Source organism: Pholis gunnellus, assembly GCF_910591455.1.
Source record: "Pholis gunnellus genome assembly, chromosome: 24".
Classification (NCBI taxonomy): domain Eukaryota; kingdom Metazoa; phylum Chordata; class Actinopteri; order Perciformes; family Pholidae; genus Pholis; species Pholis gunnellus.
This window is the reverse complement of record NC_136551.1, coordinates 4,706,866-4,720,698: the sequence shown is the minus strand read 5'-3', so window position 1 is coordinate 4,720,698 and position 13,833 is coordinate 4,706,866. Positions and strand designations below refer to the sequence as shown.

General features: G+C 46.4%; 1 protein-coding gene across 1 annotated transcript; it reads left to right on the top strand.

Annotated features, from left to right (window-relative positions):
• The first annotated feature begins 6,769 nt into the window (after window positions 1-6,769).
• abcb6a (ATP binding cassette subfamily B member 6 (LAN blood group) a) lies at window positions 6,770-13,720 on the top strand. The gene is made up of 19 exons (XM_079185319.1): window positions 6,770-7,023; window positions 7,376-7,899; window positions 8,658-8,798; window positions 8,882-9,071; window positions 9,412-9,504; window positions 9,608-9,800; window positions 9,896-10,017; window positions 10,130-10,305; window positions 10,408-10,533; window positions 10,619-10,695; window positions 10,780-10,843; window positions 10,938-11,023; window positions 11,117-11,174; window positions 11,272-11,376; window positions 11,460-11,634; window positions 11,739-11,851; window positions 12,014-12,108; window positions 12,218-12,286; window positions 12,398-13,720. Exons 2-19 carry the CDS (start codon window positions 7,384-7,386, stop codon window positions 12,555-12,557), a joined length of 2,559 nt encoding a protein of 852 aa, XP_079041445.1. The 5' UTR covers window positions 6,770-7,023; window positions 7,376-7,383; the 3' UTR covers window positions 12,558-13,720.
• Window positions 13,721-13,833: the final 113 nt, after the last annotated feature.

The following is a 13,833-nucleotide window of genomic DNA, read 5'->3' as shown; positions in this document are numbered from 1 at the left end:
ATCCCATCTTTATTTTTTGAAACTGTTTGGACTTGGCGTCATCGTGGGATTATTTGTGACAGTAATAACCCCTCAGAGGATGGAGCCAGGGGAGCGCGCAGCACCTGCCCCCTCCTCTGAACACACACACACACACACACACACACAGGGAGGGGAAAAACAACAAGAGCGGGTTGTGTGGAAGCGCGACTGCAACTGTATACATGCGCGTGGACCTGCTCGCCTTACATTAACCGTGCGTGTGCATGCGTAGGTTGAGTCCCCCATGTGTGTGTCCCCCCCCCCCCCCCCCCACACACACACACACACACACACACACACACACGCACACACACAGGCTGCTCCACGTTTTTCTTTTGGTTAGGGGCCTGTCTCCTTCACCTGAAGTTGTTATGGAAACAAGAGCGACTGCAGGAGCAGCATTAGCATAGAATGTTGTACGTTAGCCCCACAGAGCATAACAGGTCAAACTGTAGCGTCTCTCTCTCTCTCTCTCTCTCTCTCTCTCTCTCTCTCTCTCTCTCTCGGCACCTTGCCAAAAACTGAGAAGTGCTTCTGCACTTAGGCGCCACTGTATTGAGTGGATTGCCTCCCAGATTTATGTAGAAAACACAAAAGATTTTTGGAAAATTATGCGCATATAAATCCACTTCGGCACTGCTTTCCACTTGTGTTTTTCAGCCATTCGTGTCCAAAATGTGGTTCTTTTTCTAACCTGGTATTTTCCCCTGCAAACGAGCCGGAGAGAACTCCGAGTCTTTCCCGCCGCACTCGGCGTGTCCCCTGCCGAGTGTCGACTGGTGACACCGTCAAAAATGTTGCCATTCAAAAACAGCTCCTGTAATTCATGAATATAAAATGATGCATTCGACTTGTGCGTAGGCATTGTATATACATGTGTGTGCGTGTGCATTGCTGTGTCTCCTTCCCTCCCACCAATCAGCCTGACAACATCTGGTGTTGAAATGGTAGCCTTTGACACGAAGCACACACACACACACACACACCTCCGCTGGCATTGCAATGTGTCTGAGAGAGTCGGCTCTTCATCAGCGAGAAGATGCTTCCAGTATTCCCACGACCCCCAACCAAATAAATAACCCGCCCCCGCTTGACACCAGTGTAGAGTCGTCGTCTCCAGATGCTCTGCCTGCCTTGCATCTACCCGGAAGGCCTCCTCCTCCACCTCCCCGCCCTCCTCCCCTTCCATAACCACACCACAGCCTGGAGGAGAGCAACGCTACCTGCATACAATCAGCACATGCACATACTCTAACACACACACACACACACGTAGCCATGATGGATGGCCTTCCCCTCTCGGTAATGCACAAAAGCATTATCCGTCACTCTGCAGCCCAGAGGAAAAGAGATGCTCTTTTAAAAATTGACACTCCGCTCCGTGACAGCGTCGCCGGCAAGTCAGCCCGGCTGCAGAGCCACTCATGCAGGAAGGTGCCTTCTCCTCCTCCTCCTCCTAATCGTTCTTAGGTGGGTGGGGGTGGGGGGGGATCATAGAAGCACTTCCAGTTCATTTAATGCTCACTTCATTCTCCATTATTCAAAGTTGTTCAGGATAAATCACGCTAAAGTGTGCATTTGTGTCTCATGGCAAGGTGCATGATGGGAATACGGTAAGTGTTGATGGTGTTGAACCCTGGACAAGACTGTATAGATATACCTATTTGCTGTTGCTGTCATTAATATTTGTACTCGCTGTTTTTTGTCTGCTGTATTGCGGTAATGTGTGCGCATGCTACACATTCTGCTCATGTGAATATGATGTGCAATGTCCTGTGTAGTGTGCCCCTGTGCTCTTGTTTCAAAAAAGCTACAATCTAATTAACTGCTCCTGTCCACTCAGTGGCGCCTGGCAAAGCAATACGATGCTCCTCCTCCCTCTCCATCTTAGTCGGCACACTGCGGAAGCACCGCCTTTTATTATTTCCTGACCCAGGTTTGTCACATATGAGGCTTGAAGGATGCACAACTGAAGATGTTCTTCTGCCTCTGGTGTTTGTAGTGACTCTGTTTTTAATTCCCCTTTCGCCATTAACATGATTTAATATGAGACAACGTTTTTATTTGTTCACTTAATAAGTATTGATATTGGCTTTATAAGTTAATTCATTATGACAAGGAAAAGCAACAGTAGATAAATTGAGATATTTCTTCTCGAGGTGTGGACACAGACGACTCCAACCCAGCCAACTGGGGGGCATGAAATCAGGCCCCTCGTAACCCACACAAGGAAAGACGATATTTTTTAAATTTGGGTACTTCTTCTTAAGAGTCTCCCATGTCCAAAACAGTTTCAAGAGCGGGAGGACTTGGAGGCAGTGGAACCTCGTGAGGCAACAGGTTAAAAGGCTTGAACATTAAGCACGCCACTTCGGCATCCAGAGAAGGAAACCCTATGGAATCTGGGTCCTTCTTCTGATGGGTGTCCCCCAAGTCCAACACACCGTCAGCGGGTGGAGACTTGGAGGCAGTGGAACCTCACAAGCCATTACACTGAGAGGCTGAGACATCAGACGGGCAACTTCGTCATCCAGAGATGGAAACCCAGCATCTTTCGAATCTTGGTACTTCTTCCCGGGAGAGTCTCTCGTGCCCAACTCAGCGTGAGCATATGGAGAAATTGGAGGAAGTGGACTTTCATGAGGCAGCAGGTTGAGACGTAAGTTATGATGATAGTTACTATTGTTTTCATGGTATATATTTATATATGCTGTGATAGAAACATGCTTAATAATGTCAAAATATGACATGCTGCACCCGATTAAAAGCTTTTACTATTACCAAACGCTCCACATCTGATCTTTTCTGATGTTATATGTGAAGTTTTTTGAAGTCTAATGCAAGACTTACCCATCAGTTTCATCATTTGTCAGAGAATAACTAAGTAGCATCATTCATCTGTACACCTCAGGGTTTTCAGGCTAGACTTCAAGTAACTATCAAGCAAAGAAAGGGGGAATATGTATAATTTTATTAATGCAGCATGGTGATATGCAGAAGCAGCCATGTTGTCGTGGTCGTGCTAAAGCCACTGCAGCTCACTCCGGGGGTTGAGGATTTTGGCAGAAGTTGCATTAAAGTACCTGAAGGTGAAACGCGTCCACCTCACGACATTTGCAGCGGGATGGACTCATCAAAGACTCCATCACCGGTGGTGGTGTCAAACCCCCCCCCCCCCCACGTCCACAAATCTGTGACTGTAAGGAGGGGAGGGCAACAGCAGACTGTTTAACCTCAAATGGCTCCATTTCTTCTTAGCTCAGTGTTTCTTCTTCAGTGGCTTCAATGATGGCTGGTGTTTATTTCCTTGGCTTTTGATGAGATAATCCTGCATTTCCGTGCATTATTTTTGAACTGCCTTGAAGATGTGTGGCATTCTTTTCCTAAGAGGGGCTTCATAAATTGAATAATAAATGATTCAGAGGATTAAATAAAGAAATTTGCATCAAATCCATGAGTTTTCAGAAACCATTCCAGACGTCGCCTCCATTCATCGTGACACTTCCTTTCCTCCACTTTTAATCTGTGCAGGAGAACGGTGCCTTCCAGTCCATAAAGCACACACTTTATTCCACATTGCCATACTAAAGTCAGTGATGCAGCGTAGCAGTGGCCCGGAAATTGATTTTCAAGTTCATATTCCATTGTAATTATAAGACACACACTTTTAAACGCTTTTAGTATATTAATGTTTTGTTCATTTGCATTTCACTTGTCTCAAGGAGCCACAGGTGTCGCTACGATGTGAGACCGCCCCGAGTGGTCACAGCAAAATACTTGTTGGATGATTTCAGAGGGGCGCCACTCAGGATGTACAAAGGAACAAAAGGGCAAATCCACACATACAGTATATATGTCAACTGTGCATAGTGTGTGTGTGTGTGTGTGTGTGTGTGTCGTACAGGAGAAAGGTGCTGCTCGTTTTCCAGTCTGTTGTGCCTGATGTGTGTAGATAGGTTGGTTTTGTGGCCCTGCGTCTTCTCTAACAATGCCTCTCTGCCTCAGCCTGTCTGCTTCTGTATCTGTGGCAGATTCGCCCACACACTGAGGCACCGGGGCGTCAATCTGGTTTCTCTAGCCTGTGTTACACACACACACACTCCCACTCTCTCCCTTCTCTGTCTTCTTCTACCACTTCTCGCTCACCTTCTGCCTTTCCACCCCCCCCCCCAGCCTCTCTGCGTAGACGACCACTGTGGCGAGGGCGCATATAGTTCAGCGGCAGTGGTGGCAGCCCCTTTTGTGTTTATCAAGAGCAGTTGGATGGGGAGATCTTATCCCCTGCATGCCCTGTTCTCGTCACAGTGGGAGACGGTGGCTGGACTACGCTCTCCGTGGGCCGCCAGGGTTGGACGGTTCAAGCTCAAAGTCAGAGGTACAATGTCAAGCTCGGCAGGCCAAGTGGAAAGTCTCTCCCGGTGGAAAGCTCTTTCAAACAGCTTCTTAAGCCGGAGGTCATCGACCCCATGTGCTGAGGAGCCATCACCCGTTTAAAGGCTCTGAGCTACATTCATAAAGTATCAAAAAATAAATAAGAGCATCCCATTCTTTATTACCCCCCTCGCAGGAGATCTGTCAGTCGAGAGTGCCTCGACTCAAAAACTGGAGGTGGTCCTTTCACTCAAGTACCACAATGATGAAACCAGCTGAAAATGGATGGAGAATTCCCCTGCAGACGGCCGTCAGCATGTGGGTCAAAGGAAGAGTCTAGACCGCGTGTCTGAACCAAGAACTCTGAGCACATTTTGTTTTGTGTTTTCCAGGAAAGTCTCTAACTCTAACTGCGATTCTAACTGCGGGGCTGGTTCTGGCAGATAAGCTTGAAAACACACGGGAGTGGTGAGGGTGAAGCGGTGGCGCGAACACATACGACTGAATGCGATGGAGCACCGTGCGTTGAAATTTTCTAAATAACACGAGAGCTACCGTTGTTAATCCTCATTGGAAAATCTGATCATTATGATGCTGAAGCAAAGCAATAGCGTATGTGAACACCACACAATAGCTGGTGGCTGATTCGTGAGTATTAAAGGTAGCAAAGGTCATCTGCCATTGAGCTACTGGTAAGAACTGCAATCACAAAGCCCAATCCTTCAGTGAATACTACATTCAGCGGAACCCAAAGCTGTATTGATCGCCCTCAGTACTAATGAGATTGGACGTAGCATTCCTAACACCACCAGTATTCTCTTCTCACTAAATCAAGGGATTAGATTGGCACACACATGCGTCTTATCCCCCGCCTGTTACCGTCCGTCGAGTGTCAGGCGGCTTCGAGCGGACAAAGAAGCATAAATGAGAACGAGGGGAAACGGTGGGATTGAAGACAAGAAAAGACACACCTAACGGACTTATGGGGCTCCAGCGGAGCCTGTATGCTGAGGTGGAGAGAGATGAGGGGTTTGTGATGGGCAGGCCATCACATCCACTGGGAGACAAAAGAGCGGGGTTTCAAGCAGCCGACGGACAGAAGGTCCATTTCCACTCACACAAAAGAGCCGGGGAGATGAAGCAGATTAGCAGCTCTTTATGCCCATTGTGAAGGCTCTAAATGATAAGATTTACCCCTTTTTCCATCCCAGCCTGTATCCTATGTGTGTGTGTGTGAGTGTGCGTGTGCAAGTGTAAGCTCCTTCCTCCTCCACATTAGGATACGCTTCCCATTTTTTTATTCCCTCACATGCAGGTACACACAGACACACACATACACTTTTTTTTTTTCCTGCCGAGTCTTTTATTCATCCTCACAGGAAGGACAGACGCGACAGATGGCTTTTGAGTCACTTCCCGTCTTTGTACTAAACCCTGACTTTACCGTTTGATGGGAAAAGCTCTCAACTTAAACCCTCTCATCACTGAAAGACTTCTTCACGTGTTGCCTTGAAAATGGCTCTTTTTTCGGTGGAAGAGGCACACTTGTTTCTATAATCATTGTTCACTCATTCACTTCATATGGCAGTGAAAATGACACAGCGTTAGCATTGATATCATGCCATTATGTTATTATTTTCCATCTTTCACAGCTTTTTCTCACCACCTGTGTGTCATGAGGGACATGGAGGTTTTATTAGCTATTGTTCATATATGACTCTGTCGCATACAGCTGTTTCCTCTGATTATACCCTGGTATTTAGTGCCATCTACTGATCATTTTTGTAACACTGCAAGCTCTCTCTTTTTTCACACAATCCATTGTAAAAGATACATCGCATCATTTTGTATGTATGAAATTTAGAGTTTTGTATATCAGTATGGGTTTAGCATTGCTCTTTTTCATTGAAAGTTAATGAACTGTGATTAATTCCCAGAGGTGAAATGTAATTAAATATATTTGATCGAGGTAATTTACTTACTTTACACTCATTTCAGAGGGACATACTGCACCTTTTACTCCACTACATTTACTGTTTACAACTACTCCAAAACATATGAAGCATAAATTATTTGTATTGATCGAACTATCCAACAGCATAAGAAGTAGTTTTAAAAACGCACAAGTTAATGAGTCAGTAAATGATGTCTGTACTTTTACCTAAAATATCTTTATAGTTCTTATATCATGTTATTTTGTCCTCTTTGTGGGTCCGGTCTCCATGAATCAGGTCTGTTTTCAACCTCCAGGGGGCGCTGAGCGTCTGTTTTTATGGTTTTATGTCCACGTTCAGGCTGCTTACAGGCCAGGCAGTCGAACACTGTTGCGTAAAGTGTCGATTGCCGAGTCATCGATCGGAGTTGTTTAATAACCAACATGCGCGCAACAAGGACAACACCCGTAACAGCATGATAACACACAGTTGAAGGTAGCGATGACAGACGACTGGCTGTGTATCACTTTTAAGCTACTCTCATCGGTTCGTCACGTTTTTATTAAAGCTGGGTAAAGCCGACTAAGATAGCTAACAGCTAACAGTTGTTAGCGGATTTGCTAGCTTCTCTGGAGTAACCTCTGTTAATGACAAGGTGTCTGCGTCGTTGAGGTGACAGAAGTTGACAGAACATACGGTAAGTTTACAACTAACTAACTTAATGTGTAGAGCCTCTGAAATGTATGCTAATAGTGTTAATTCCCTGCTTGCTGTCTCAATACGAACGATGTTGGAGTTGGTATAACAGCAACAGTTCACACGTTTGTGTGAAAGTGTCTCTGTAAACTGCTCTGCCCTCCACAAATGTGTTACATTTTGGTAATGTGTGGTGGTACGTTCATTCACAACCGGGGCTACCGTAAACCATGACTCAGCGAATAATGTCTCTAAACTCCACAGCCTAATATGGCAGAGATGTGTGCAGGGGTGAAAAATGTCCTTTTCTTGCAAGTTATTTAATTTGAATGTTGCTTTCTGTCTCTCCCCAGCTGCAGCCATGGTGTTCATGCAGGGCTACTGTGAAGTAAATTCCTCCATCTCTCGGACCTGGGTGGATGAAGGCATCTCCCCCTGCTTCTACTTCACGCTGGTCCCCTCCATCCTGCTCACCATCGCCTTCTTCCTCGGCACCGTCCACTGCATATTCTACCAGAAGTATGGCACGGCGATGGAGCCCAAGTTCATCCCGCGCTCCCGCCTCTACGGTTTCCAGCTGGCCGTCTCCGTCCTCCTGCTCGTCCAGTCCCTGGGTGGGACGGTGTGGCGGGCTGCCAGCGGAGGAGAGCTCCCGGGATATGTGGTGCTGTACGGCTGCTTCTCTGCGCTGGGCTGGGCGTGGACCGTCGCCCTGCTCAGGGTGGAGAGACGCAGGGCCCTGCTGATGGACCGGACGAGGGGCCACAGCGTGGCCCTGCTGCTGTTCTGGGCCGTGGCGTTCTCGGCGGAGAACTTGGCCTTCGTCTCCTGGTACAGTCCGCACTGGTGGTGGGGCCTGGAGAACTCTCAACAACAGGTGAGGAGAGATCAAATGTCACATTAGACACAGTTCTATAAATAACCCCCCAATAAAGACTATTTATCTACTTTATATCCATTCCTATCTATTCAGGTAAAGGTTTCTCTAATCTTGATCCACCATCCATGTCCTTATTCTGCTCAATGATACAACTCGTTATCATTTCTGTTAATGATGTTTTATAATGTGGGCAGTAAAGAATAAATGCAGGTTTGAGACACCCCTACCACTCAAAGCAGCCTGTCTTGTTTACAAGACAACAAAGACAGGCAGGCATGCAGCCCGTCTTTAACACCAACGTTAGTGAGGGCGAGGCTGGAGCCTTTTTTTTTTTTTTTTGCTGAGTCATTGCACAGTCTGACTATCAGTTCCCAGGTCCACGTTTAACCAATCAAATCGTAAAACACAGCCTTGCCCCTCCCACACTGAGTCAGGACCTTAACTTCCTGTTTTATAATTGTAAGCATGACTTGACGTTTGTATTATTTTATCTGTCCTGAATTTTTAAACGTTTTTCCTCATTGAAACCTCATTAAAACTTCAAAAATTCACTCTAGAATAAATATTGTATCATTTATAATAATAACTTCTTATATATTGATGTACATTTCCTAGAGGCTTTGTCATTGTATTTTAAATGACATTAATTCAGTCATCAGTTTCGTCATTTTCTCGTACAAAGCTGCATTATGAGCATAAATGCTGATCAACTGGTAGCCGTATTGATCTGTCTTTGATCCCAATGATCCCCTCAGGTGCAGTTCGGCCTGTGGCTGACGCGCTACGTCGGCACCGGGCTGCTCTTCTTCATCGGTCTCAAAGCTCCAGGGTTGCCACGAAGGCCATACATGCTGCTGATAAACGAAGACGAGCGGGACGTCGAGAACAGCGGGCAGGTGAGCGACTTGCAAGCTCCCCTGGGACGCTCCAATTTAGTCATTTGCTGTGTTAAGTACTCAATATCTTTCTCTTATCTCAGAGCCTTTTGGGCGGAACAGAAGAGAACCAGTCTACCTGGCAGGGTTTCAGGAAGAAGGTCCGCGTGCTCGTTCCTTACATGTGGCCCCGGGGCAACGTCTACCTCCAGCTTCTGGTCATCTTCTGTTTGACCCTGCTGGGAATCGAGAGAGCAATCAACGTCTTTGTACCCATTTACTACAAGAATATTGGTGAGGGGGCGTGTCTTTGTTTATGTCCGAGCTGCTTCTCAAGTTAAATGGGGCCGCTTCGGCAAGCTTGAGCTTCCAGAGCCACATGAGAACATGACGAAATGATGTTCGATATTCACCCAGCAGACATCCTCAGGATGTGATCGAATGGAGACATCCATCTCCTGATAGCTTAGTGCCTCCAGAGGGCCAGAGAGAGGAATATAAGATACCCCGCTGTCAGAGGACGCCGTTGTCCCATTTATCGTCTTGTTAATCCACCTTATCTTCAAGCCAAATACCTGACCGCCTGCCTTTTTTCTCTTCTCCTCTCCCCTTAATGTCTTTGTCCCTCTCTCAGTGAATGAGCTGACTGATGGCAGCAGCTGGCGCACTCTGGCTACTACAGTGTGTATTTATGTCCTGCTCAAGTTCATGCAGGGCGGCGGTGCAGGTAGGACCAACGCAGACCGACGCTCTACGAGTGATACTGCTACCCCCTGATTTTTGTTTTTGATGTCCCTGATCCCCCCGTTGCACGTGACATTTCTTCCCAGGCGCGTCGGGTTTCGTCAGCAACGTGCGCTCTTTCCTGTGGATCCGGGTGCAGCAGTACACCAACCGCGTGGTCCAAGTGCGCCTGTACAGCCACTTGCACTCGCTCTCCCTGCGCTGGCACCTGGGCCGCAAAACCGGCGACGTGCTGAGAAGCATCGACCGCGGCACCTCGTCCATTAACAGCCTGCTCAGGTGAGGCGGCTTTGGGCGGACGGATGTTTCCTGAAATTGTATCGTTGTATTTGAGGTGAAAACGAGCTCACCTGTCCCTTTTTGCTTCCCCACAGCTACATAGTGTTCAGCATCATCCCAACCATGGCTGACATTGTCATCTCCATCATCTACTTCATCACCTACTTCAACGCCTGGTTCGGCCTTATCGTCTTCGTCTGCATGGCGCTGTACCTCAGTGAGTCGTGCATGTTGAAACGTGGCAATCCCAAGATTCTATATATCGGTTAATAAAAGAGTTTAGTTGAACAGATTTCTGATCTCCTGATCTCCCCCCCCCCCCCCCCCAGCTCTGACCATCATCATCACCGAATGGAGGACCAAGTACAGGCGAGACATGAATCTGCAGGACAACAACGCCAAGACCAAGGCTGTGGACTCCTTGTTGAACTTTGAGACGGTGAAATACTACAATGCAGAGAACTACGAGGTCGGGCGCTTCGAGGACGCCATCTTGAAATACCAGGCGAGTCGGACGAGTGTCAGTTAATCAGCGCCGCGTCTAGCTAGCGCTGCTTTTGAGATTTTTAACCAGCCCATACATGCATCTGATGGATGTTTTTTTTAGGTGTCTGAGTGGAAGACCCAGGCGTCCCTGGCCTTCCTCAACCAAACCCAGAACCTCGTCATCGGCGCGGGCCTGCTGGCCGGCTCCCTGCTCTGTGCCTACTTTGTGACCGAAGGAAAGTTTCAGGTACGGACCACGACGACACGATGCTCGATGACGCGGAAACGTGACGTGTTTTGACTGATCGGACTGTGAACTCCTCTTATCTCAGGTTGGAGATTTTGTTCTTTTTGGAACCTACATCATCCAATTGTACACCCCGCTCAACTGGTTTGGTACCTACTACAGGTAAGAAGGAGCTGCATTGAGATCGGTTGATAATATAGTAATAATAATCAGATAATCATGTCGGCTCTGTTTTCTTTACTGCAGAATGATCCAGAATTCTTTCATTGACATGGAGAGCATGTTCAAACTTTTCGAAGAGGACGAAGAGGTACTTTTTGAAGCCGATTGTTTCCGCGTTTTCGCCTCAAAGTCCGTATTGCGATCCGCTTTTTAATATGTTCCGCATTTGTTCTCTCGTGCAGGTGAAAGACGAAGTAAATGCCGGGAGTCTTCAGTACAAGAAGGGAACAGTGGAGTTTGAGAACGTTTACTTCAGCTACGTCAATGGGTTGGTTCACAAGTCCTGAAATTGCTGTTAAAAATTGTTTCTGCTTTTATTTTACACAAGACTCAGTTCTCGCATTTCCTCGCCGTTTTCCAGCAAGGAGATTCTCAACGATGTGTCCTTCACTGTACTTCCAGGACAGACGTGTGCGCTGGTGAGGAACAGCGTCGATTCAAATCACCGACACAGCCCAAGTGCCCCGTGTTCTGTTGGGACTGTGCGATCTCTAATGTCCTCTTAAATCTCCCCAGGTGGGACCGTCCGGCTCCGGGAAGAGCACCATCATGCGACTCCTCTTCCGTTTCTATGACGTCCAGGGAGGCTGCATCAGCATCGACGGGCAGGACATATCAAAAGTAGATGTTTGGCACCCGAACGACGGCATCATTCAACGCAGCTTTGCGGGTGTCTTCACGTCGCCTTCGTTGTCTTTCCTCAGGTGAAGCAGAGATCTCTGCGCGCGCACATCGGCGTGGTCCCCCAGGACACGGTGCTCTTCAACGACACCATCCGGGACAACATCCGCTACGGCCGCATCTCTGCCAGCGACCAGGAGGTGGAGGAGGCCGCCGCGGCTGCCGATATACACGATAAAATCATGACCTTCCCCGAAGGTGAGCGAGGGAGTAGCCCTCCTGCGGTCAAAGCGCTGTGAGGGATGTGAATCCCCCAGTAGTTTGGGTTTTTTTTAACCACCTGCCTGTGTTTTTTCCGGTAGGTTATGATACGCAGGTGGGGGAAAGAGGTCTGAAGCTGAGCGGAGGGGAAAAGCAGAGGGTGGCTATCGCCAGAACGATCCTCAAAGCCCCGCAGATCATCCTGCTGGATGAGGTGAGGTCACAAAAAGGAGCCGTGATACCTGAGCGGACAACAATTTTGGGATTAAAGCCTTTGCCACCGCTCGTTTCTCCGACGTATTCCACTGTCACTCCACTTTGAGTGGCTACGTTACTGCGGTTATTTACGGTTGTGACGTGTAATGTCTCTCTGCAGGCCACATCTGCACTAGACACGCAGACGGAGCGCAACATCCAGACCTCGCTGGCTAAAGTGTGTATCAACCGTACAACCGTTGTTGTAGCTCACAGGTGAGAGATGTGCTGTGTGTGTGTGTGTTTTATTCTGAAAGGTTCTCATTTATTCTGTTTCAGTTGTGGTGTGAATCTCTTTTTTTCTCTCTCTGTATAAAAAAAAAAGGTTGTCCACCATAATCGGAGCGGACCAGATTCTGGTGATCAACGATGGCCGCATCGCTGAGCGAGGACGGTGAGTGTGTGTGTGAGACCTGTTGGTTTGAAAGTCATACTGCCAATTCCCCCTTTTTTTCCCCCCACTGAGCTCCAAGTGACTCGCTTTTTCTCTCTCTCTCCGTCCAAGACACGAGGAGCTGCTCGTCAAGGGAGGCTTGTATGCGGACATGTGGATGAGGCAGCAGCAGGCCCAGGACTCCGATTCCTCGTCGGACACGGAAGCCAAAGACCTCAAGTCTGAGAAACTGCAGCCGCCATCAACCTCCTCGGGCCACCACGGCCACTGAATGTATTTAATAGTTTGGTGCTGGGGTTAGAGAACTCTGACTGTGCGACAGCAGGTCATGGAGAGAAAAAGGGAAGGTGCCTTAGCCAAAACGGAGGAGGCACAAACAACGTGGTCGAGTCCAAATGTACCAAAAGAAATATGTTTTTATTGGTATTTGTTGTAATTATGGCCAAGGTTTATATGTAGGGACGGGGCAAAAAGATCAAATCATTACCACGTCATTAAAAATGACATTGGTACTTCTTTCTTTTTTTTTTAGTTCAAACCTTTATTACGAAGCTAAATAATGTAAATGACTTCATGCCTTTAGTGTTTACATTTTATTTTATTTTTTGAGGAGATTGTTTTTGAAATCACTCCTGCCACCTTTTTAAGGTTGTCTTTTTATTTTTCACATTCAATGTTGACATTAGTTTACTTTATGCTGTCCACAAAAAGCTAAACAAGCATCAACTTTATAATCTATGACCTGACATAAATGATTCAAAGGTACAGAAGGGAGGGAATAAAAAAACACTCAGGGGTCAATGACTCTGTTGTCCACTAGTTATTTCATATGAGAGACAGGAATGCAAAATGTCAGGGATTTTATTTAGCTGTGTTTTATTTTTTTAAGTGTTTGGTAGTAGGTTTTCTGAGTTCTACTGTTATTTAAATGAGATTAAGTTATGAAATTCTTTTTTTATATAGTGTAAGTGTCTTTATAACTTTGATCACTAAGGTAAAGCTGGGTGTGTGTGTTCCTCGTCCGATCGTTGCGTCTTCTAAATTGTTGACGAGGTTTAAAGAATACACAAAAAGTAAAGGTTAGAATTGACATATTTACATATAATGTGGTACATGGATGTTCTGGAGCCAAGTTATCAGTTTGATCTCCTTTTGCTGCATTAAAGGTTGAAATATCTGCCTTGAAAAAGATGTACAATCAAGCTAATAATGCCACCATTATTTGTGACAAATGTAATATATATACAGTCATATACGCTATTTCTGAATAACAATTTGCAATCATTTTGATGTTTTGTTTCTGCTTCACAAAATGTATTTTTCATTGTTTCATTTTTGTAAATCATGAGTTTTCATCAAGTATTTTCCAGTGATATTTTATTTCTGTGACGCCAGAAATAAAATGGGTTTAAAAGGTTAAAAAATGTTTTTTTCTATCTTTGTCTCTCAAAGTTTTTCCTCTAAGGCTGCAAATGAAAGTGCTGGATAAAGAGGACATTTATCAAAATAAAAGCTGAATTACAGACTATTTAGACTTCCTTAATAAT

Excerpts from the sequence above, each read along its gene's own strand:
- abcb6a (XM_079185319.1), top strand. The coding sequence starts at position 7,384 with ATGGTGTTCATGCAGGGCTACTGTGAAGTAAATTCCTCCATCTCTCGG. Across the intron at positions 9,801-9,895 it reads TCCATTAACAGCCTGCTCAG|CTACATAGTGTTCAGCATCA; the intron begins GTGAGGCGGCTT and ends GCTTCCCCACAG. Across the intron at positions 10,696-10,779 it reads TGGTTTGGTACCTACTACAG|AATGATCCAGAATTCTTTCA; the intron begins GTAAGAAGGAGC and ends TCTTTACTGCAG.